Source organism: Camellia sinensis, chromosome 7 (assembly GCF_055761805.1).
Source record: "Camellia sinensis isolate YWXY chromosome 7, ASM5576180v1, whole genome shotgun sequence".
NCBI lineage: Eukaryota > Viridiplantae > Streptophyta > Magnoliopsida > Ericales > Theaceae > Camellia > Camellia sinensis.
Window position 1 is genome coordinate 23,873,851 of NC_138967.1, and position 26,085 is coordinate 23,899,935.

Below are 26,085 nucleotides of genomic sequence, written 5' to 3' on the forward strand. Positions count from 1 at the left end.
AAAGTTCCAACTCTCATAAGTGGATAGAAGCCATGAATGAAGAATATAAGTCTATGCAAGACAATAAAGTTTGGGAACTTGTCTCATTTCCAGTTGGTGCGAAGCCCGTAGGTTGTAAATGGATATTTAAAACCAAAAGGGATTCAAATGGTAATGTGGAGAGGTATAAGGCACGTCTTGTAGCCAAAGGCTTTACTCAAAAAGAAGGAATTGACTTTAAAGAAACTTTCTCTCCAGTTTCTTCGAAAGATTCTTTTAGGACAATTATGGCGCTTGTTGCATATTTTGATCTTGAGTTGCATCAGATGGATGTCAAAACAGCTTTTCTTAATGGTGACATTAAAGAAACAATTTATATGGTGCAGCCAGAAAACTTTGTGTCAGGAGACCCAAAGAATATGGTTTGCAAATTGACTAAATCCATCTATGGACTCAAACAAGCTTCTCGTCAGTGGTACTTCAAATTTCATCAAGTTCTCACTTCGAATGGTTTTGAAACTAACGTTGTTGATGAATGTGTGTATCACAAGTTCAGTGGGAGTAAACACATATTTTTGGTTTTATATGTTGACGACATATTGCTTGCCACAAACGATATAAACTTATTGCATGACACCAAGAGATTTCTATCTAAGAATTTTGAAATGAAAGATCTTGGTGATGCTTCCTTTGTATTAGGAATCGAAATACTCCGAGATCGTTCTCGGGGTATTCTGGGATTATCACAAAGGAGCAAGAGCTATATCGAAAAAATACTCATTAGATTTGGCATGCAAAATTGTAAATCAGGTGAAACCCCGGTTGCTAAGGGAGACAAGTTTAGTCTCAGCCAATGTCCGAAGAACAGTCTTGAAATTCAAGAAATGCAGAAGATTCCTTATGCATCAGCTGTAGGGAGTCTAATGTATGCTCAAGTATGTACGCGTCCGGATATTGCGTTTATAGTTGGCATGTTAGGCAGATATTTAAGTAATCCTGGCATGGATCATTGGAAAGCAGTCAAGCGTGTTATGTGATATTTACAGAGAACAAAGGAATATATGCTCACATATAGGAGATCGGATAAGTTAGAGGTCATTGGATATTCCGACTCCGATTTTGCTGGATGCCAAGACAGTAGGAAATCCACATCAGGCTATATTTATCTGTTAGCTGGCGGAGCAATTTCTTGGAGGTCTGCAAAGCAGACGCTCATAGCTTCATCCACCATGGCTGCAGAGTTTGTAGCATGTTATGAGGCATCAAACCAAGGGATATGGCTGCGGAATTTTGTCACTGGGTTGCGTATTTTGGAAGGCACTGAAAGACCACTTAAGATATATTGTGACAATAAGTCTGCAGTTTTATATTCCAATAACAACAGGAGCTCGACAAAATCAAAGCATGTTGATATCAAATTCCTAGTTGTAAAAGAAAGAGTGCAGAGTGGACAGATTTCCATAGAGCACATTGGGACAAACTCCATGATAGCGGATCCACTTACGAAGAAACTACCACCCAAGGTCTTTCATGAGCACACTGCTCATATGGGTGTTATTCTATTTGAGAACATTCTGGTTTAGTGGGAGTTTGTATTTATATTACTGCTTTATGTCAGCCTTGAGTTTTATCTATGTAATTAGATTAATTTCTGCAGAAATGAAGTATTCAGTTTATTACGCTCTGTTACGTATTGTGAAGTATTGATCTCAATAAAGTTAAGTAGGACCAGTTGGACATAGGCATGTATGGATCACATCACATGTAATTTCCATGCTACGCATCCATGATTGATCTATGTCATTTAGCTATATTTGTATACGTGACCATTGGTGGGTCGAGTTACGATTGATGTAACGAAGACCGCTTTGATCCTATATTAATATAGTTAATGGACAAGATTGTTTGGATACCCTCAAGTTATGATAACAAATTTCTGAGCTCACTAAAGTTAAGCACATTTTTCAAGATACATATGTGGTCCAGTGGGAGATTGTTAGATAATGTCTCAATGGGACCACATAATTAAATGTGGTGTTATCATTTATAAGAAGCCTACAATTTAAGTGATTCAATTTAGTTAATAGGCTTAAGGGTATATGTGTTATGGACCTAATGTATAGATACTAGTTGTATAATTTCTATTTCTATGAGGGGCAGAAATAGAAATTAAAACATATTGGTTAAAGTTGGTTTTCATTACCTTTCAGTTTTAAAACCAATAATGGTTAATTTATTGGTTTTCATTACCTTTCAGTTTTAAAACCAATAATGGTTAATTTATTGGTTTTCATTACCTTTCAGTTTTAAACCAATAATGGTTAATTTATTGGTTTTCATTACCTTTCAGTTATGAAAACCAATTACAACCTTTAAAAGGTTATGGTCCCTATTCCTTCCTAAGGTGAGAAAAGATAAGAACACTGTTTTGTTTTTCTAAATCCTCTCAAGGAGAAACATAAGGCACCAAAGGGGAAAGGATTAGAAGGAAATAACATAGTCAATATCAAGGTTTTATTGACAATCAGACGCTTCCGTTTAACCGTTCATCGATGGATTCAGGTATGTCGTTTTAGTCTTGTTTTCTTGATGATATACATGGTAGATGATCCGAAACATGAAGTTTCATGTTATGAAATTTATGTTTACAGGGTGCATATGGTGTAGCGATGGGGGGTGGTGAGTTGTGGGAGGTGGGTAATGGTGGCGAGTTTGTGATGGTGGAAGGCAGATGCGATGAATGTGATGATGGGTTTGTGAAGTAGTGGTGGCAAGTCTGTGAAGTGTTGTTATTTATAGGGTCTATGATTGTGGTGCTAGAAGGTAGATGGGGCAGCTGATAATGGTGATGGTGATGGTGATGGTGATGGTGGGTGATGGTGATTGATTTTGATAGAGGCAATAAAGAAGGGCAAAAGAGAAAGGTAGAAGAAAATGATAAGGGCAAAATAATAATTTTACATTTTTAGGATAGGTTTGACATCTCTTAAAAAAGTTAAAAAGTCATTGTCATATTCAAGTCACATTATCTTATTTAAGTTACATCACATCTCTATCACATCACTTCAAACATAACTCATATTTCATAAAAAATTAAAAAGTACACTTATTTAAAATATTCTAAACAACCCTTTAATAAAATGTCTTAAAGTTTTTTTATATTTGTTGTCACTCATGTGAATAGACAAACACTAATCGGGGGAGGTTAGTGTAATTTCCAAAATGTCTAGAGTACTTGTATTAAATTCAAATTTTACGGGTGTAAATATAATTTACCCAAGCATTTATATAGGGGAAATTTTGATATACACCATTTTAGAAATAGTGTATTATATGCACCTTTAGTAGGGGTGTTCGTGGTTCAAATTTGGATGGTTTGCAGATCGGTTTAGACCCGCTCGCATTTATGCGGTTTGAGAAAAAGACAATCAACAACCGCCCGCAATGTGATTTGCGGTTTGTGCGGATAGGGTTTGCGGATGTGGAGCGATTTGTGGATTTAATTTTTTTCTTCAAAAACTTATTTTTGAGCCTTATTATTTTTCCATTTAGTAAATATTTATTTTGGGCCATTTTCTCCCTATTTTCTAAAATGTTACAACATTAATAATTAATGAATTAAAACTTATAAAATTAAAAACACAACAAAATCAATTCGCAACACAAACAAATCATTCAAAATCTTAAATCAAATCATAAACTAACACAAACATATATTTCAAAATCCTAAACTAGAATTCCATATTCATTAAGGAATTTAAAATTCCAAATCACACTTCATCCAGGACAAGTTCAGTTATATAACAATAATAATATGATCAGTATTTATTCAGTTTCAGTTGATATAATACTATTAGCAAATGTAATGTTAGAGTAAGTTCAAAAAATAAAGAGTGTTTTGTTTTGGGCAAAAATATCTAGGTAGAATATAGAAACGAAATCAACAATTAAGATAAAAATAAAAAATAAAAAAAGCGCGGGCGGGTTCTTGCGGGTGCAGACCCACCCGCAATCTGCAAACATGCCATATTTCAAATAATATCCGCCTGCATTATGTATGCGAAACCGTCCATTTACATGCTAGTTGGGCGGGTTGGACGATTTTTGCGGATCAGATAAACCGTTACCCACCCCTGACCTCTAGTTATATTATTTTTTTCTTTAATTATGATTAATTTTTTTCTTTAATTTTGATATTATTTTAGTTATGATTTATGAATTCTTTAGTTATACCTCATATTTTGTTTAGTGATAGCATTTTTTTTTTAAGTATGACTCAAAAAATTAAAATTATGTTATTTTTCTTTTTAGTTATAGAGTACATATTTTGTTTAGTGATAGCATTTTTTTTTTAAGTATGACTCAAAAAATTAAAATTATGTTATTTTTCTTTTTAGTTATAGAGTACATATGATACACATCTTTTAAAGGTGTACACCATAGTGTTTCCCTATATATTTTTTTCAATATATTATATTAAAGGGGCATTGGACCCATAAATCTTAAAATTAGAACTTATAACCAACTAGTTGCACAATTATTTTAATGAACAAAAGAAGTCCTTATTCATGTAAATTGACATATTTACCATTATTTTTATGGTATTATCAAATTAAATGTCACATTTCAAAAAAGTACATTAAAAAAATTTTGTAATTACATTACTAGTTTAAACAAACAACATTTTACATCCAATCCACTCAAAATGTAACATGCCCATTATGAAAATCAATCCTTATGTCACATTTTAAAAAAATACATTGCAAAATTTTTATTAAACAAATCACATTTGACATTCAAAAATCACATTTCAACTCTTATATCACGTTTCAAAAACCACATCACCCAAAATGTAACATGCCAATTATGAAAATCAACAATCAATCAACAAGGGTAAAAACGTCTCAATGTGACACAATAATATATTAAATAAGATTTCATAGAATATGTTTTTAAATAAACAGAACTTACCAATCTATTAATATATATATATATATATATATATTCTAGATATATAGATTTCTGAAATGAGATTTTTAAGTAAATTTTTTTATATATTAAAATAGAATAAATATAATTAAATTATCATATGACCTGAGTAGATAATTGAAATATATATCTAAGATTATAGATACAAAGTATATTTTTATTACGAGAAATAAAATAAATGACAGTAATTATATACAATATATGTATATGTATCCTTGTCCGTCGCTTTCAATATCCAAACAACTATTGACTTATATGAAAGAAATACTTCATTAATTTTAATTTCTAATTGCCTGAGGTAATGTTGTAATTCCCTGTTGTCAAAGACATCTCTTTCTTTAGGTAAGTAAAAAACATTTCAGAATACACTTGAGGATATGGATCAAAACTTCACATCCATGAAATATTTGATTCTTTCAAATAAATCCAAATTGATGTGAGGAAGTAATTATTGTACATCACAAGTGCTATATCATTGAAAAAGCTCAAGCCACCATCTTTAGTATGATACCAAGTCACTGCATCAAACTTCTGCATAAAGGATAGGTAGCTTACTAAACCATGCTCCAGGAACAAGTCCCCCAGTCATCAACAATACAAAGTTAATGAAACAAAGAGTATCGTGTCTTGGTGGTGTGAAATTAATAATCTTTTGAACTTTTCAGTGTTCAAATAAATATCTAAAATTTTTCCATATACACAATCATAGAAAACCTACTGTTTTGAGTGTTCCCTTTAAGTGAATAAATCTTCCCTCTGCAAAGATGAACCTGGAGAGCAGCCTCCAAATGCAAAGCTCAAAAAGTCTAGTTTTTCCACTTCCTGTTGGTGCTAAAATGACCATATTTACATGGGATAGGAAACACGCAAAAAAGAATTCACTATGCAGCGAGTTAAATTACTTGTATAGCAATTACACCGTTATAGCAAAAGAACAATATTTTAGGTATTGTGGACCAATTCCCTAAATCGCATTTAGCATTATACATTGTTGATGTTACGAAAATTTAGATAGACAAATCAAAGAAAGCAAAAATTATTGCATAAAATTAGCATGCATCCATATCAGTTGTTGCATGTTTATAAAACTTAACAAGACCAGTTAATAATTGGAAATCAATGTAGGAAAAATATGAAGCAAAAAGATGCCAAAAGGATGCCCACATCACGATGTTAGAGAAAAAATTGTAATTTGCTGTAGTGATCGCATGCAAGCAGTTAGATAAAAAAGTTGTAATTTCTTCAAATGTTTTATGAACTCATTTTGCTTCATTGAATATTTTGGTCCGAACCAATAACACAAACATCATGAATGCAACACTTGACTAACCAAAAGCTGAAGCTTTTTTTACTATAAAGTACTGATCAAACTACCACACAAAACGTGCTAAAAACAAAAACTGAGTTCGCCCCAACTTTATTAAATACAACATTAAAATAAGAGTCGCTTGTTTTCCTCTCTTTTAAAAAGGAAAATTTAATTTAACACTGCTAAAGAGTTGGATGGACAACTTGGAAATTTTGGCAAATCTAGATAAAGAAGTTAAAAATTTGCAAATTTCATACTATTCAAATCCATGATTAAATTATGCAATTAAAACAAAGTTGAATAAATATATATATATATATATATAAATTTAAATATATAAAAATGAATACGGAGAAAGACATTTATATAGTGTCAATCTGGGAATCAAAAACCATGACACCAAGTTAGAATGCAAACAAGTTCATAAACTAATATACTGATATGCTTTATGAAAGCAGAGGCATTTCATCCAAGTAATATGGAGTTGTGAGCACCTGGTAAGCAGTAACAGAACTGCACCCACACAATGCCTGGCCATTCATTCGATCCAAAGCATCAAAAACACCTCCTCCATCACTCCTCTGCATAATTCCCAGTCACAATGCTTAATTGGAATACAATATTCATATTTGTTTCATTTTTCAACGAAGTTAAAAATTTTCATTACCATGTAAAAGTCCACTACCAAAAAGTTGGGCATCACATTCCCTGCTGCTTTGTAACAGGCACCAACCATATTAGCAAGTATAGCTGAATGCTCTTTACAAGCATCGGCTTGAACAGGGTCTGTGGGGAAGTAATTCTCTAGAAAGAGAGATGCACCCCTTGAATTCAACGGACGTGATTCCTTTCTTTTTGGGCAAGATCCTTGTACCACACCATTATCTCCATCTGAAACCCATTACAAGATTGTTACTGAGCAAACAATACAAAAAACAATCTCATACAAGTAAACACGATTGGATGATATACTTACATTCAGTTTCTAACATTTACCTCCACTGATAAGCAACTCCTTCTGCTTCCTTCGAAGCAATAGAAGTGAAAACCAGTAACCGGTGGTTCTCCTGGACCATAGCGGTCACAGTGGGCCAATCATCGCCCTTTTGGGTCATTTTAGACACTGGAAACCAATACTTGTCTAACCCCGCATTTGTGAACAAATTTATCAACCTTTTTGGGGTTTGCACATAGTCTTCAATTATAATTGTCTAAATCTCAGTTGGGTTTTCTGTTAAGAATGCTTCCACTTCCCTCAAAGTGTTAATTGCAGGTTGCTGCAAACAATTTAATGGTTCCAAATTACTCAAAATTATGAATCTAAAAGAGAATTATGGTTGAGAATGCTAAATTAGTGAAATGGGATAGTTGATTACAAAGGTGGTGAAGTTGAAACATAGTCCATTAAATTTTTATATATTTAATTTTTGATTTTTTTGATTTTTTTTGGGGAAAAACAGATTCAACTTTGTTTGAATTGCATAATTTAATCCTGGATTTGGATAGTATGAAATTTAAAAATTTTTAACTTCTTTATCTAGATTTGCCAAAATTTCCAAGTAGTCCATCCAAGTCTTTAGCAGTGTTATATTAAATTTTCCTTTTTAAGAGAGAGGAACACAAGCAACTCTTGTTTGGGGGGTGCCCAGCCAAATCCAAATGGACAAATAACTATAACAAATACCTGAAATGAAGCATCATGAAAGAAAAATGGTTTTTTTCAAGTATAACTTTTCCATAGAAAATGGTCAACCATCAAATTCCAATATGAACTTAAAATTAGCTGAAACCAAAAATTAAATGGACAGAAGCAGGTAAATTTGAAACAGGCTTCAGTGCATATGGATCCATAAACGAACTCATTTATCAGTCCATTGAGGAAACAAAATGATAAAAATCTCTCTTTTATTTCATATGTACTTGTAAATTCCGTAGGATAATCATTTCAGAAACACATAATATAGAAAAAGGATCAAAGCAATCCATGAAAATTTAACAAAGACTCTCAAAATCCAATTACCCAAATAAGGCTGGTAAACTTTTTGTTCATTGAGACATATTGACAAACACTTGGTGTGCATCTATTTAACATATACCTAGGAATGAAAACAGTTTGTTTAAATATTGTGCAACAGACATATAAATAATGGGCATCAAAATACAGATGTAATTACCAGGATTTGCAACGGCGGGAGCGGAGCTTTGGATGACCAACTTCGACAGCGTTACGGCAGCAAAATAGTGTAATACCAATTCTATCCGAAAGATAACATATATCTTGTGCGAAATTCAATGTTTGATACAGAAACACATGGCATGAAAACCAAAATCCAGCCAACATCATTAGTGCTCATTGTCGGTGAGGTTTGCTCTTCGAAGTGGTGAAATTTGTTTTCTTCTTCATTGTCGGCGTGGGTGATTTGAATCCCACGTGGGTAATCCAAAAAATGCAAGAAAATTTTGCAGGGAGAAGCTTTGGAAAATAGCGAAGCAACAAGAGCACCGGTGGGGGAAGTTTCTAGGAGGAATGGTGGTATATGTTTTTTACATATCCCCTATTTGTATTTCATCATTTTTTTTTTTTTATAATAAAAAAAATAATTAAAAAAAAAATCATTAAAATAGTAAATTAAAAGATTATTTAAAAGTATTGAACAAATTATAATCATATTTTTCTTTTTATGACTGTTTATGTTTATCTAACTTCAATCATATTAAAAAATCAAATTATAAACAAAATGAGATAATTTCGATCATACAAATCATATTTTTTTTAATGCTATCTAACTACAATCACATTTTTTTCATAATAAAAAAATATAATTGAAAAAAAAAATCATTAAAATAATAAATAAAAAGATTGTTTAGAAGTATTGAACAAACTACAATCATATTTTTCTTTTTATGAGTATTTATGTTTATCTAACTTCAATCATATTAAAAAAAATTAAATTATAAACAAAAGTGGATAACTTCAATCATACAAATCACAATTTTTTAAATACTATCTAACTACAATCATATTTTTCTCATAATAAAAAAAAAATAATTGAAAAAAAGAACTATTAAAACAGTAAATAAAAGTATTATTTAGAGCCGTTGAACAAATTGCAATCGCATTTTTCTTTTTGTGAGTTAACTTCAATCATATTAAAAAATCAAATTATAAACAAAAGAAGATAACTTCAATCATACAGATCACAATGTTTTTAATGCTATCTAACTACAATGACACTTTTCTCATAATAAAAAAAATAATTAAAAAAAATAACTATTAAAATAGTAAATAAAAAAGATTATTTAGAACCATTAAACAAATTACAATTACATTTTCTTTTTATGAGTGTTTATGTTTATCTAACTTCAATCATATTAAAAAATAAAATTATAAATAAAAGGAGATAATTTCAATCATACAAATTACAATTTTTTTAATACTATCTAATCATCATCAATAATTAAAAAAATCAATCATAAATTAAGTCAATTGAAAATTAAAAAACACAATAATTTATTTTTCAAAAAACATAGTGAGTTAAAAAGATCAATTACAAATTTTTTTTTAGTCAAAATACAATCTAATCATCATCAATAATTGGTACATTATGTGACCCTAATGAGTATAATCCATTTTGTTTTTTCAAAAAACACAGTGAGTTAAAAATCAAATCACAAATTAAGTGAATTGATAGTTAAAAAAACACAATAATTTTTTTTCAAAAAACACAGTGAGTTAAAAAAATCAATTACAATTTTTTTTTCAAAATACAATCTAATCATTATCAATAATTGGTACATTAAAAATAAAATAAAATAAAAATCAAATCAAATCACAAATATTTTTATACTATCTAACTACAATCATATTTTTTTCATAAATAATTGTAAAAAAAAACCATTAAAACAGTAAATAAAAGATTAAATCACATTAAAAAAAAGAACCATTGACCAAACTACAATCACATCATATTTTTCCCATAATAAAAAAATAAATAAATGAAAAAAAGCACCATTGACTAACTACAATCACATTAAAAAAAAAAACCATTGAACTAGCTACAATCACATTTTTTTCCTTGTGAGTGTTTATATTTATCTAACTTCAATCATATTAAAAGTAAAATTAAAATAGTAAATAAAAAGATTAAATAACATTAAAAAAAACCATTGAACTAATTATAACAATCATATTAAAAAAAAAATCATTGAACAAACTACAATCACATCATATTTTTCCCATAATAAAATAAATAAATAAATAAATAAAGAACTATTAAACTAACTACAATCACATTAAAAAAAAATCATTCAACTAATTATAATCACATTTTTTTCTTTGCAAGGGTTTATATTTATCTAACTTCAATCATATTAAAAAATCAAAAATAAAATTAAAATAGTAAATAAAAAGATTAAATAATATTAAAAAAAACCATTGAATTAACTACAACAATCATATTAAAAAAAAAGAGCCATTGAATAAATTACAATCACATCACAATTTTCTCATAATAAAATAAATAAATGAAAAAAAAGAACTATTAAACTAACTGCAATCACATTAAAAAAAAAAGAATCATTCAACTAATCATAATTACATTTTTCTGTTTGTGATGGTTTATATTTATCTAACTTCAATTATATTAAAAAATCATATTATAATTTTTTATTCGCTAGATAAATTACAAATATTTTTATGCGCTATCTAACTACAATATTAAAACAGTAAACAAAAGAAAAAGTCAAGAAGGAGAAAACAAAAAGAAGACTTACTGTTTGCATACTTGGTCACTGAAGTTGAAAGTGTAGAAGTGAGAAGTTAAGAAGGAGAAAACAAAAAGGAGACTCACTATTTGCAATAGGTATGTGAAAAATTAAAAAGAGTGTGTGTATTGGAGAAGTTAAAAAAACTTAGAAGAATTTAATAAGTGCTAAGTTTTTTTTTTTTCAAAAAAAATCAAAAAAATTAAGAAATTACGGTTCAGATATTAAAACTCTTACAAAACTTGTGGGTTAGAGATAGATATAAATAAATAGATAGATATAGATATAGATATTTATATTTGTTTTAAATTTTTTTAATATACAAATTATTTGTTTTGAAAAAGGTACAACAGTAATTATGAGAGAAATCAAAAAGTCTTTTAGGTTGAGAGAAGCTAATAAATGTTGAGGTTAATTTTTTTTTTTTTTTAAAAATAAAAAATTAGAAAATTAGGATTGACATATTGAAACTCCCACAGGGCTTGGGGGTTAAAAACCCCATTTTGCTTAATATATAGTATAGATATAGATATATATATATATAGATATAATAATATATAGATATAGATAGATAAATATTATATTAAAGCTTAATATTTTGATAATAATCATATGTATTACAATTTTCAAGGAATTTTGTTTATGCTGGTTTTTAATGAATTAAAGTTTAATTATGATGAGGTTTTGACCAAATCTCTCAAAAAGTATGGAGGTTCGGAGAAATTAACAAATGCTAAGTTTTTTTTTTTAAATCAAAAATTTAGAAAATTAGGATTGAGATATTAGAGCTCCTACAAGGCATTTTCAAAATAATTAAATAGGTATGAGAGAAGTTGAAAAGGGTGTGTGTGTGATAAGTCAAAAAGGCTTGGGACAAGTCAATAAGTGCTAAGTTTTTTTTTTTTTTTTTTAAATCAAAAAATTAAGAAATTAAGATTGAGGTATTGGAGCTCCCACAAGGCTTATGAGTTAGGAACCCCCTTTTCTTTATATAATACTAGCATATCACTCGTGCTATGCACGGATTGTGTTTACAATTATCTATATATGTAAATTGTGATTTTTAAATGTCTTCTTTTTTTTTTCTTTTTTTTAAATGCCTTCTTTTTTTCCTTTTTTATATTATATTAAAGTTCAATATTTTGATAATAATCATATGTATTAGACTTTTCAAGGAATTAAATTTTTTTATTATTATATTATATTAAAGTTTAATATTTTGATAATAATCATATGTGTTGGACTTTTTAACAAAATTTCTTTTATGCTTGTTCTTAATGCATTAAAATGTTATTATGAGGGATAATAATTCATATGTGTTGGGACCTTTTTTTTATGCTTGCTCTTAATGCATTAAAGTGTTATTATGAGGGATAATAATAATAAAAATTAATTTTTTTTAAATGTCTTCTTTTTTTTTCCTTTTTTATATTATATTAAAGTTTAATATTTTAATAATAATTATATGTGTTGGACTTTTCGAGGAATTAAATGTCTTTTTTTATTATTATTATTATATTATATTAAAGTTTAATATTTTGATAATAATCATGTGTGTTGGACTTTTCAAGAAATTTTTTTTATGCTTGTTCTTAATGCATTAAAGTGTTACTACGAGGGATAATAATCATATGTGTTGAGACTTTTCAAGAAATTCATATATGTTGAATTTCAAAGAATTTTTTTTATACTTGTTCTTAATGCATTAAAGTGTTATTATGATGGTAAGACTTGGGGGTTGGGAGAAGTTAATAAATGTTAAAGTTTTTTTTTTTTTTAAAATCAAAAAATCAAGAAATTTAGATTGGGAGATTGGAGCTCCCACAAGGCTTGAGATTTAAAACCCCTTTTTCCTTAATATATAGTATAGATACTAGCTTATCACCCGTGCTATGCACGGGATAATTATAGATATTTATATTTATTTTAATTTTTTTTTAATATATACATTATGTTTTTTAAGATTTTTTATAAAAATAATTTAACAATCTTATCACTAACCATAGTATATGAAAAAAGTTGAAAAGGGTACTGCAGTAACTATACACAGATTGTATCTATAATTATTTGTATGAGGGGATTTTAAATGTTAATCAGGATATTTTGACCAAATCAATAAATGCAGGCATGTGAATTGAAAAAAGTTAATAAATGCTGATCAGGAGATTTTGACCAAATCAATAAATGCTGAGTCTTTTTTTTTAATAAAAAATTTAAAAAATTCAGATTGGGATATTGAAGCTCCCAGAGGGCTTGGGGTTAAAAACCCCATTTTTCTTAAAAACCCCTTGAGTGTTTATGTTTATCTAACTTCAATCATATTAAAAAATTAAATTATGAACAAAAGGAGATAACTTCAATCATACAAATCACATTTTTTTTAATGCTATCTAATTACAATCACATTTTTTTTCATAATAAAGAAAATAATACAAAAAAGGACCATTAAAATAGTAAATAAAAAGATTATTTAGTAACATTGAACAAACGACAATCATATTTTTCTTTTTGTGAGTGTTATGTTTATCTAACTTCAATCATATTAAAAAAATCAAATTATAAACAAAAGGAGATAACTTCAATCATACAAATCACAATTTTTTTAATGCTATCTAACTACAATCATATTTTTCTCATAATAAAAAACTAATAATTGAAAAAAAGAACCATTAAAATAGTAAATAAAAATATTATTTATAGCCATTGAACAAACTACAATCACATTTTTCTTTTAGTGAGATAACTTCAATCATATTAAAAAATAAAATTATAAACAAAATGATATAATTTCAATCATACAAATCACAATTTTTTTAATGCTACCTAATCATCGTCAATAATTAAAAAATCAATCACAAATTAAGTCAATTGATAATTAAAAAACACATTAACTTATTTTTTAAAAAACATAGTGAGTTAAAAAGATCAATTACAATTTTTTTGGGTCAAAATACAATCTAATCATCATCAATAATGGGTATTTTAGTGACCCTAATGAGTACAATCCATTTTGTTTTTGCAAAAAACACAGTGAATTAAAAATCAAATCACAAATTAAGTGAATTGATAGTTAAAAAAACACAATAATTTTTTTTCAAAAAACACAGTGAGTTAAAAAAATCAATTACAATTTTTTTTTTCAAAATACAATCTAATCATTATCAATAATTGGTACTTTAAAAATCAAATAAAAAAAATCAAATCAAATCACAAATATTTTTTTCATAAATAATTGTAAAGAAAAACCATTAAAACAGTAAATAAAAGATTAAATCATATTAAAAAAAAAGAACCATTGAACAAACTACAATCACATCACATTTTTCCCATAATAAAAAAATAAATAAATGAAAAAAAGAACCATTGACTAACTACAATCACATTAAAAAAATAGAACCATTGAACTAACTACAATCACTTTTTTTTCTTCGTGAGTGTTTATGTTTATCTAACTTCAATCATATTAAAAATAAAATTAAAATAGTAAATAAAAAGATTAAATAACATTAAAAAAAAACCATTGAACTAACTACAACAATAATATTAAAAAAAAGAGCCATTAAACAAACTACAATCACATCACATTGCAATCACATTTTTTTCTTTGTGAGTATTTATGTTTATTTAACTTCAATCATATTAAAAATAAAATTAAAATAGTAAATAAATAGATTAAATAACATTAAAAAAACCATTGAATTAACTACAACAATCATATTAAAAAAAAGAGCCATTGAACAAACTACAATCACATCACATTTTTCCCATAATAAAATAAATAAATGAAAAAAAAGAACTATTAAACTAACTACAATCACATTTAAAAAAAAAGAACCATTCAACTAATTATAATCACATTTTTCTCTTTGTGAAAGTTTATATTTATCTAACTTCAATCATATTAAAAAATCAAATTATAATTTTTTATTCGCTAGAAAAATCACAAATATTTTTATGCGCTATCTAACTATAATATTAAAAGAGTAAACAAAAGGAAAAGTCAAGAAGGAGAAAACAAAAAGAAGACTTACTGTTTGCATCCATGGTCACTGAAGTTGAAAGTGTAGAAGTGAGAAGCCAAGAAGAAGAAAACAAAAATGAGACTCACTGTTTGCAAAAAGTATGTGAAAAGTTAAAGATAGTGTGTGTGTTGGAGAAGTTAAAAAGATTTTGAAGAATTTAATAATTGCTAAGTTTTTTTTTTTCAAAAAAAAAATCAAAAAAATTAAGAAATTAAGGTTCAAATATTGGAACTCCCACAAAACTTGTAGGTTAGAGATAGATATAAATAAATAGATAGATATAGATATAGATATTTATATTTGTTTTAAATTATTTTTAATATACAAATTATTTGTTTTGGAAAAGGTACTGCAGCAATTATGAGATAGGTTAAAAAGTCTTGTAGGTTGAGAGAAGTTAATAAATGCTGAGATTAATTTTTTTTTAAATAAAAAATTAGAAAATTAGGATTAGTATATTGGAGCTCCCACGTGCCTTCGGGGTTAAAAACCCCATTTTGCTTATTATATAGTATAGACTAGCATATCACGGGATAATTATAGATATTTATATTTGTTTTAGATTTTTTTTAATATATAAATTATGTTTTTCAAGATTTTTTATAAAAATACTTTAACAATCTTATCACTAACCATAGTGTATAGGAGAAGTTAAAAAGGGTATTGCAATAACTATACACAGGTTGTATTTATAATTATTTGTATCAGGGGATTTTAAATTCTGATCAAGAGATTTTAACCAAATCAATAAATGTAGGCATGTGGAAAGACATGTGGATTGAAAAAAGTTAATAAATGCTGATCAGAGGATTTTGATCAAATCAATAAATGCTGATTTTTTTTTTTAAATAAAAAATTTAGAAAATTCAGATTGGGATATTGAAGCTCCCACATGCCTTGGGGTTAAAAACCCCATTTTGCTTAATACATAGTATAGACTAGCATATCACCTGTGCTATGCACGGATTGTGTTTACAATTATCTATACATGTGAATTGCGATTTTTATGTCTTTTTTTTTTTTTTAAATGTCTTCTTTTTTTCGTTTTTTGTATTATATTAAAGTTTAATATTTTGATAATAATCATATGTGTTAGACTTTTCAAGGAATTAAATGTCTTTTTTTTTATTATTATATTATATTAAAGTTAATATTTTGATAATAATCATATGTGTTAGACTTTTTAAGAAATTTTTTTTATGCTTGTTCTTAATGCATTAAAGTGTTATTATGAGGGACAATAATCATATATGTTGGGACTTTTCAAGGAATTCATATGTGTTGGATTTCAATTTTTTTTTTTTTATATATTTGTTCTTAATGCATTAAAGTGTTATTATGATGGTAAGACTTGAGGGTTAGGAGAAGCTAATAAATGTTAAGATTTTTTTTTGAATTGTGATTTTTAAATGTCTTCTTTTTTTCTTTTTTTATATTATATTAAAGTTTAATATTTTGATAATAATCATATATATTAGACTTTTCAAGGAATTAAATGTCTTTTTTTATTATATTATATTAAAATTTAATATTTTGATAATAATCATATGTGTTAGACTTTTCAAGATTTTTTTTTATGCTTGTTCTTAATGCATTAAAGTGTTATTATGAGGAGTAATAATCATATGTGTTGGAACTTTTCAAGGAATTCATGTGTTGGATTTCAAAGAACTTTTTTTATGCTTGTTCTTAATGCATTAAAGTGTTATTATGAGGGTAAAACTTGGGGGTTGGGAGAAGTTAATAAATGCTAAGGGTTTTTTTTTTTTAAATCAAAAAATCAAGAAATTTAGATTAGGAGATTGGAACTCCCATAAGGCTTGGGATTAAAAACCCCATTTTACTTAATATATAGTAAGTATAGACTAGCCAATCACCCGTGCTATGCACGAGATAATTATAGATATTTATAATTGTTGTAGATTTTTTTTAATATATAAATTATGTTTTTTAAGATTTTTTATAAAAATAATTTAACAATCTTATTACTAACCATAGTGTGTAGGAAAAGTTGAAAAGAGTACTATAGTAATTATACACGGATTGTATCTATAATTATTTGTTTGAGGGGATTTTAAATGCTGATCAGGAGATTTTGACCAAATCAATAAATGCAGGCATGTAGAAAGACATGTGGATTCAAAAAAGTTAATAAATGCTGATCAGAGGATTTTGACCAAATCAATAAATGCTGAGTTTTTTTAAAAAAAAAATTAGAAAATTTAGATTGGTATATTAAAGTTCCCACAAGCCTTGGGGTTAAAAACCCCCTTTTGCTTAATATATAGTATAGATATATGAATTGTGATTTTTAAATATTTTTTTTTAAATGTCTTCTTCTTTTTCTTTTTTATATTATATTAAAGTGTAAAATTTTGATAATAATCATATGTGTTGGACTTTTCAAGGAATTTTTTTTATGATTGTTCTTAATGTATTAAAGTGTTATTATGAGGGATAACAATTATATGTGTTGGGACTTTTCAAGGAATTACGAGGGTAAGACTTGAGGGTTGGGAGAAATTAATAAATGCTAAAGTTTTTTTAAAAAAAAATCAAAAAATCAGAAAATTTAGATTAGGATATTAGAGCTCCCACAAGGCTTGGTGGTTAAAAGCCCCATTTTGCTTAATATATAGTATAGATTTTTAAGGAATTCATATATACTTCACAATTATTTCTGTATATGTGAATTGTGATTTTTAAATGTCTTCTTTTTTTTTATTTTTTATATTATATTAAAGTGTAAAATTTTGATGATAATCGTATGTGTTGCACTTTTCAAGAAATTCATATGTGTTGGGCTTTTCAAGGAATTTTTTTTATGATTGTTCTTAATGTATTAAAGTGTTATTATGAGGAACAACAATTATATGTGTTGGGACTTTTTATAGCGATCCCGGGTTTACCCTTGTTGTACAGTGATCCGGACATGTGTCCGTGGATGTTGGTAGTTGTTTATTATCTTGTTTGCATCCTTTTACTTCGTATTTGAGTTATAGGATGTGTTGGGCAGGTTTATTACAGGTTGGTTGTGTTTGGGAGCCTAGTGTTGCTGCCCAGATTTTTGGACCTTCGCTTGAGCCAGTAGTTGGTCGCTCGAGCGAGAGTTGAGTTTGTGTCTGGTGGGTTGAGCCAGAGTGGCTTCGCTCGAGCGAGCGATGGCGTCTGGTTCTGGACCTGAGAGTTGCATTTCTTGGCTCGAGCGAGCTTTTCTTGGCTCGAGCGGTCTGGTTTGTTCTTCGCTCGAGCGAGAGGTCTGTCGCTCGAGCGTGCTTCTAGTTGCAGACCTGAGGGTTTGAGTTGTTGGCTCGAGCGAGCATTCTTTCGCTCGAGCGCACTTTTGAGTTTTTGGCTCGAGCGAGAGCTTCTTGGCTCGAGCGAGAATTTTCTGTGTCTGGTCGCTTGAGCGACCAAGGCTTCGCTCGAGCGAGCGTGTTTTATATCAGCGGACAATAGCGTATTGAACATCACTTTTTCACTTTCTTTTTTGATCAAACCCTAGATCTGAGACCCTCTCTCTCTAAACTTATATTCTCTCTAAGAATTGATCTCCCTAGAGTGTGAATCTAGCCTAGGGCCTTTGTTAAAAAGATAGAGGGCGTTGAGGGCTTCGTTTTAATCTGAAAAAGTTTGGATTTGGAGCACGTTGGTCTTCGAGTCTTCATCTCCTTTTTGGCTCAAACTTCGAGGTAGGGATATCCTACTCCTCTCTATGGATTTTGTCTTTAAATTTTAGTATTTTGAGACGTTGGGGTTGGTTTGGTAATTTTGTGAAAGTTTGGGACTTTTGTGCAATTTTACAAAAGTTGGGGTTTTATTCATAATAAACCTAGATGCATGTTTGGCATAGAGAAATGGAATAAATGGTGAATCATTGATGAAAATGGGACCTAAGGGTTGAAATGTCAATTATGGATAATGACCTAATTACATTGTTAGATTAATTGGGATAATTAATTGTGAGAAATGAGGAAATGTAATGTTGATTGAATATCCATTGTGCATTTATGTTCTGTTTAGAAATAACTGCTTTGGACTATCGGTGGAGGATAGTCGTGATTGTTGTAGACAATGCATGATGATTAGGCAAACGGAAACTAATCAATGGAACGTGTCATGGAATTTGACGGTTGATAGAATACATTAACTGTATGTATTGTGTGATTGTATATAGAACCAATGTGTTTGTATACGTTATGTGTAGAGGAGGAGATGGGGGATGTACTCCGCGGTTTAGGGGAAGATGGGGGATGTACCTCTAAACCGGATAGTGTTGGGAGAAGATAGGGGATGAACTCTGTAGATACAGCTCATATGCTTGTCTAGAGAAGTGAAGATAGAGCTCATATGCTTATCTTTGTGAAGTGTGGATATAGCTTATATGCTTATCTGTGGATATTGTTGTTATACATATCTGCTGTAGAATGTGGATATAGCTTATTTGCTTATCTGTGGATATTGTTGTTATACATATCTGTTGAGAATGTGGGTAGTGCTTATATGCATATCTGTCGAAAAAGGGAAAATGAAAAGTAATTTGGACCCATAAGTCGTATGACATAAATATGTGATTTATGTGATTGTATCAGTGTTGGCCATCTATCAATTGCTAATCTTTTAGTCATTGTTCATGGTTGGTTTAGTATATTTCTACTGGGCTGTGGCTCACCGTATATGGGAATATCATTTTTAGGTACAGGAAGCATGCCACCTCCAAGGACATAGCTTGGGAGGCTAGAGGCGGACATACTGTTGTCGTTTTACTTTTTGATGTATTACATGTAAATTCGAGCCAAGGGCTTAATGTGTATGAGTTAATACTCTTTTGTTGTAACCAAGTGTTAACTTGGAAAGCTGTAAGTCCATAGGGCATTTGCTTTTGTTGTTAACATGTAATACTTTTTGTAATGAAACTCTCATGAATGAAAGAATGTGGAACTTTTGTATATCAATGCATGTCTTATTTAATGGGTTTAACGTTATTATTTTGAGGGCGTTACACTTTTCAAGGAATTCATGTGTGTTGGACTTTTCAAGGAATTTTTTTCATGCTTGTTCTTAATGCATTAAAGTGTTATTATGATGGTAAGGCTTGAGGGTTAGGAGAAGTTAATAAATGCTAAGGTTTTTTTTTAAAAAAAAAAAATCAAAAAATCAAAAAATTTAGATTGAGATACTGGAGCTCATTGTTATTATGAGGGATAACAATTATATGTGTTGGGACTTTTCAAGAAATTCATGTGTGTTGGACTTTTCAAGGGATTTTTTTTGTACTTGTTCTTAATGCATTAAAGTGTGATTTTGAGGGTAAGGCTTGAGGGTTGGGAGAAATTAATAAATGCTAAGGTTTTTTAAAAAAAAAAATCAAAAAAATTAGAAAATTTAGATTGGGATATTGGAACTCCCACAAGGTTTGGGGGTTAAAAACCCCCTTTTGCTTAATATGTAGCATAGATTTTCGAGGAATTCATATATACTTCACAATTATTTCTATATATGTGAATTGTGATTTTTAAATGTGTTTTTTTTTTTTTAAATGACTTCTCTTTTTTCTTTTTTATATTATATTAAAGTCTAAAATTTTGATGATAATCATATGTGTTGGACCTTTCAAGAAATTCATGTGTTGGACTTTTCAAGGAATTTTTTTTTATGATTGTTCTTAATATATTAAAGTGTTATTCTGAGGGATAACATATATATGTGTTGGGACTTTTCAAGGAATTCATATGTGTTGGACTTTTCAAGGAATTTTTTTTATACTTGTTCTTAATGCATTAAAGTGTTATTATGAGGGTAAGGCTTGAGGGTTGGGAGAAGTTAATAAATGCTAAGGTTTTTTTTAAAAAAAAATAAAAAATCTGAAAATTTAGATTGGGATATTGGAGCTCCCACAAGACTTGGGGGGTTAAAAACCCCATTTTGCTTAATATATAGTATAGATAGTTTATCACCCGTGCTATGCACGGGATAATTATAGATATTTATATTTATTTTAGATTTTTTTTAATATATAAATTATGATTTTCAAGATTTTTTATAAAAATAATTTGACAATCTTATCACTAACCATAGTATATGGGAGAAGTTGAAAAGAGTACTGCATGTTGAATGTATTGTTGGAAAGATAATGCGTAATGTTAATGCATGTTGAATGTACATATGTTGTTTACATATTGTGAAATTGTCTCTTGTTAAAGGGATGGGATGACCGGAATGGGTCGAATTGTTGAATGTTAAAGTGTGATATTGTTTAAAAATGAGGGAAAATGAAGGATTTATTTTGGAATGTCAACATTGAGAATTTGACTATCTTTGAGAATTGTCTCTTGAGCAAGAAAATGTTTTCCCCTATAATGGATTTGCCTTGATTACCCATTTATTTGAAATCTTGGTTGTTGTGTGGTGACTTAGCTTGAGTGCTAGTAGCTTGAGTGCTAGTCAGATGTGAGTAAACTGTTTCAGAAGGGTTGCTTTTGTTGTGGCTTTTATGCCTTCGGTATTGTCGTTTGGAACGTATTCCCTTAATGAGTCTCTCCCTTGGTAAGAGTGGCTTGATGGTGTGTGGTGAGCACGGTTTTATTCCTAGTATTGGGGGGAATATTGGTGTTGTGTGATCAGTTGGCCATGTGTTTTGGCGCATCCTTAATTTCGGGGACGAAATTCTTTAAGGGGGGGAGGTTATAGCGATCCCGGTTCTTTCTCCTTTGGGTTGTAGTATCCGGACTTAGTTCCGTGGATTTCGGTTGTTGTTTAGAACTTGTTTCTGTCCTTAAATTCTTTAAGTTTGTGTTATAGAATGTTTTGGACTTGTTCGTTCCAGGTTGGGTGTGATTGGGAGCAGGTGGTTGCTGCCCAGGTTTTTAGTCCTTCGCTCGAGCGAGATGTTTGTCGCTCGAGCGAGCGCGGAGTTTTGTCTCTGGTGGGTCGAGCCAGGACGGCTTCGATCGAGCGAGCGTTGCGTCTGGTTCTGGACCTGAGAGCTGCATTTCTTGGCTCGAGCGAGCTTTCTTCCGCTCGAGCGCACTTCTGAGTTTTTGGCTCGAGCCAGAACTTCTTGGCTCGAGCGAGAGTTTTCTGTGTCTGGTCGCTCGAGCGACCATGTCTTCGCTCGAGCGAGTCTATCGTATTTCAGTAGGCAGCAGCGGGGAAAAGGATCATTTTTCTTCCCCTTTCATTCTTGAAACCCTAGCAGCCGAGAGTCTCTCTCTCTAAACATATTACCTCTCTAGATTTCATCTCTTTTTAGTATGAATCCATCTTAAGTTCTTTGTAAGAAAGATAGAGGGCGGCTTGGGCTTCGTTCTGATCTGAAAAATAGTGGATTTGGAGCACTTGGATTGTGGGTCATCTTCTCCATTGGTGTTTTTCGTTTGAGGTAGGGATTCTCCTTGTTCTTTTTCAATACTTCGTCTATAGATAGTCATGTGGTAATTTTTGTATTGCATGAAAATTGTATCATGTTGGATTTTTGTATAAATTCATGAGGTTGAACTTGGGTTAGTTGTTGGATTTAAATCTATTGTCAATAGATGTGTTTTGGGGCTAATTGGGTGTTAATTAGCATGTTGTTGTTGTAAGGAGAGGAAACCCTAATATTTATTTGGTTTTATAACTCAATAGAGGGGTTTTGATCATTGGGTAAATACTTGGGTATTTTGGGTTTTGAATGAAGCCATTGTTGTAGTTGTTGTTGTTGTTGATTGTTGATTGAACCTTTTCATAAATAAATATTGGGAAAAGGGGAGGGAAATCCTATTTTAATGATTATGATTTAATTTGTATAATTAAATTGGAATGGCTTGGAGAGGAATGTAGTAGATTAAAATGAGCTTTGGCTTTATTGTCCTTGGATTTGTTTTTGTGAAAAACAAAAGAAATAAAACCGGTTTTGAAAAATAAAGAGAGTTGGTTTCGTGAAATGGGAAAGGTACTTTGAAAAGAGTATGAATGTTGGATTGTTGTATCTTATACTACCATGTTAGTATTGGTGATGAGTTGATGATCTCATGATATTTGGGTCTGATAGTAGATGTACAATATACATGCATCTAGAGGTTTTGTCCTTGGTCATCGGTGGAGGATGACGTGGTCATGTTGTATTGTCGTGTATGCACTATACCATTGTTGATTGAACATCTTATGTGATGAAATATTGAGATGCATTATATTCGCATACTTGTTAGGGAGGAGAGAGGGGTTGTACTCCAGTGTGTGTGAGAAGATAGGGGATGTACTCCACACATTTATGTGTTCATATATTTTAACACATGGTTTGTATTTGGATAGTTTATGTATATATGTTATACATGTTGGATATGCCTTGTTGCATGGTTGTTGTTGGCGTTATATGCCGCGCTTATAATCAAAGGTACCGTTACCTTCCAGCTAGCGCCTGGAGAACTGTATGCGCTGAGAATATAAGGTACCACACCCTTCCAGCTGGCGCCTGGTAAACTGGTATGTTGTTGTGAAGATGTATATCTTTGGCTTACTATGCGCATAGCTAGTAGAGCGAAGTTTGTTGTGGATATTTCGTTGTGTTTGGGAATATTGTGGATTGTGTTGATTATGGCTTTGGCAGGCTGAATTGCCTTATTGGTTTATCTTATGTATGTCGGTGAGTTGTTATCTTCGTTATAACAGCGCATGTATAGATTTGATTGTATCGGGAAGAAGCCAAAATGTCATCTTTGTCTTTTGGAAAATGTAAAGGAAAACGGATTTTCTTTAAAGAAATTATATATATATTTTGAGAAGGGGTATCTGTGTATGCTTGGAGAATGGAAGAGAGTAGTGGGCTTAGTGAATTTAATTCCTAAGGTATTGTTAATGTTATGAAAGAATGGGAATGGGGATTAATGAAAGGAATAAGGAAAGTTGAATCGCTTATAACGTTGATTGAAATGGTTGTTTTCAAGAAAGTTTATATATATATTTTGTATAAACTGTCACATTACTATTCTAGTACGAGAATGAGTGTTCATGATCATAGCTATCTGTAAGTTGTTATTGTTGAAGATCATGTTGAGTTCCCTACTGGACTATATGTTCATCCCACGTTGTTGAATCTTTTTTTCAGGTATTAAGCAGGTTGAGCTGCAAGAGTTAGTTCTACTTATCAGTTGGCCACGGGGCCTTCCTATATGGGCGGAATGCCATTGTTGTAAAAGGGTTACACCCTTCTTCTTGTACCTTCAGTGTTGTAAGCCCAAGGGCAATTTATTAAGTATGTTCATGTAATGTTTACTGCATACGAATGAGAGTATTGTTAATCACTTCTACGGATTGAATGTATGAGTTATTTCTGCATGTTATCCTTAAAATTGAATCAGGATAATAAATTTGGTAATGACTTCGAGTAATAAAAAGTGGGGCGTGACAACTTGGTATCAGAGCTTCCGGGTTTGAATACCTTGAGCTCGTGGGAAGTGGTTTGTACCACAGTGGGTTTACTACGTGTAGTGAGGACGTTGCATATAGACACCATGAGAATTAGGACTGATGTGTTGCATTTATGTGAGCATGGAATTCAGTCTCCTGGATAGTATTCATAGCCGGTGAACTTGCTTTGAGGTCCTTTTGGAAACACGCCTGATCAACGTGGTTTCTGATAGGAATTCCTTGAGAGTTCCGGGATGAGTGGCTATCTTTGTGGACTTGATTCGATTATGTGTTTACATGTTTAAATGATAATATGTAGTAGAGATGTAAATTTTGAGACTAAGTGTGTCTTGTGACTTAACTGTAGTGAAGTGTGCCTCGGAGAAGGCTATAGTGTTTTACGCTAAGTGTAATTTACTTTGTGCTTTATAGGATGTCTACACGAGGGAGTAGAGGACGGTTGAGTAGTAGGAACGCCGGGAGAGGCACAGTAGTTCCTTTAGTACCTGCCGTTGCAGCATCGGCTGTCGGTGAGGATGTCGCGCGTGAGATTGTGAGAGCAGTGCAAGACGCCCTAACTCGTACTGAGGGCGGCAGCGGGCATGCTCTCAAGCTTACTAAGGAGTTCTTTCGCTCCAGTCCACCTGAGTTTGTGGGGGAGGCTAAACCGTTGGAGGCAGAGAGTTGGTTGGAACAGATTACCAAGACTCTTGATATGCTCAGAGTCGACGATGAGGAGTTGAGGGTTTCTTTGGCGACTTTTCAGTTGAAGAGTGATGCGAGTTATTGGTGGAAGAATGCTAAGAATAGTGTGGGTAGCACGTGGGTTGCTTTTACCGAGGCCTTTTGGGCCAAGTATTTCCCTCCTTCTGCTCGGGAAAGGTTGAGGGATCAGTTTTTGGAGTTGCGTCAGGATGACACTCCTGTAGCACAGTTTGAGAAGCAGTTTGATAGTTTGTCGAGGTTTGCTCCAGAGTTGGTGACAACAGAGGAGCGTCGTTGTTTTGAGTTCGAAAAGCGGTTGTGTTTTGATATTCGGGAAAAGGTAGCTGGATCTTTGTGGAAGGATTACTATACTTTAGTTGAGGCAGCGGCCCATGTGGAGGCCTTGATTGCTAGTGATGATGGGGTTAAGGAGGAGACCATCTCGGTTAGTCATGTGGTTCCTAAGCGCTCTAGGCTCAGTAAGGGGTGGAGGCGGAAACGTGCTCAGTCGGGAGCTGGTTCCTTTTCTTCGCCTGGGGTTTTAGATCCTTCTGTTGGGATTTCTGGGGAGGTGCAGGTGTCATACCAGCCTCTGAGCAGGGGTTCTGGTGGTTGTTTCGTTTGTGGCCAGCAGGGTCATGGTAGACGTTTTTGCCCTTTGCGTGTGAACTCTGCAAGTGTTTCAAAACCTAGTCAGACTCAGTCGTACCCGTCCAGTCAGGGACGGTATCGGTACCAGAAACGAGCAGGCCAGGCTTCGGGAGCCTCGCGAGGGACGACTTATTAGTTAGTCCTTTGGTAATACCCTGGAGGGGGACTTTGTATTGTTGGCCGGTGGTGTATCATGGTTTTTGATTTTGTTGCTGACCGGTGTACTGTTGGATGCTGAGGCATCATGATTATGTATCGCATTTATATGCATAGTATTGT

At 31.1% G+C, this 26,085-nt stretch overlaps 1 protein-coding gene across 6 annotated transcripts; it reads right to left on the minus strand.

The window, feature by feature from the left end:
- Window positions 1–5,344: 5,344 nt before the first annotated feature.
- On the minus strand, window positions 5,345–8,805 carry LOC145794999 (PI-PLC X domain-containing protein At5g67130-like). Of its 6 annotated transcripts, none has more exons than XM_082877583.1 (6): window positions 8,452–8,805; window positions 7,254–7,554; window positions 6,945–7,168; window positions 6,772–6,858; window positions 5,687–5,790; window positions 5,345–5,499 (listed from the first exon to the last, which is right to left on the minus strand). In XM_082877583.1, exons 2-5 carry the CDS (start codon window positions 7,267–7,269, stop codon window positions 5,704–5,706), a joined length of 414 nt encoding a protein of 137 aa, XP_082733709.1. In that variant the 5' UTR covers window positions 7,270–7,554; window positions 8,452–8,805; the 3' UTR covers window positions 5,345–5,499; window positions 5,687–5,703. The 6 variants fall into 6 exon arrangements, 4 of the variants coding, with proteins under 4 accessions (XP_082733709.1, XP_082733707.1, XP_082733708.1 ...); XM_082877581.1 differs by having other exon boundaries at window positions 5,687–5,799; XM_082877582.1 differs by having other exon boundaries at window positions 5,345–5,790.
- Window positions 8,806–26,085: the final 17,280 nt, after the last annotated feature.

Excerpts from the sequence above, each read along its gene's own strand:
- LOC145794999 (XM_082877581.1), bottom strand. Across the intron at positions 6,859-6,944 it reads TGGTAGTGGACTTTTACATG|AGGAGTGATGGAGGAGGTGT; the intron begins GTAATGAAAATT and ends GGAATTATGCAG. Across the intron at positions 5,800-6,771 it reads GTTCTGTTACTGCTTACCAG|CACCAACAGGAAGTGGAAAA; the intron begins GTGCTCACAACT and ends TGGTCATTTTAG.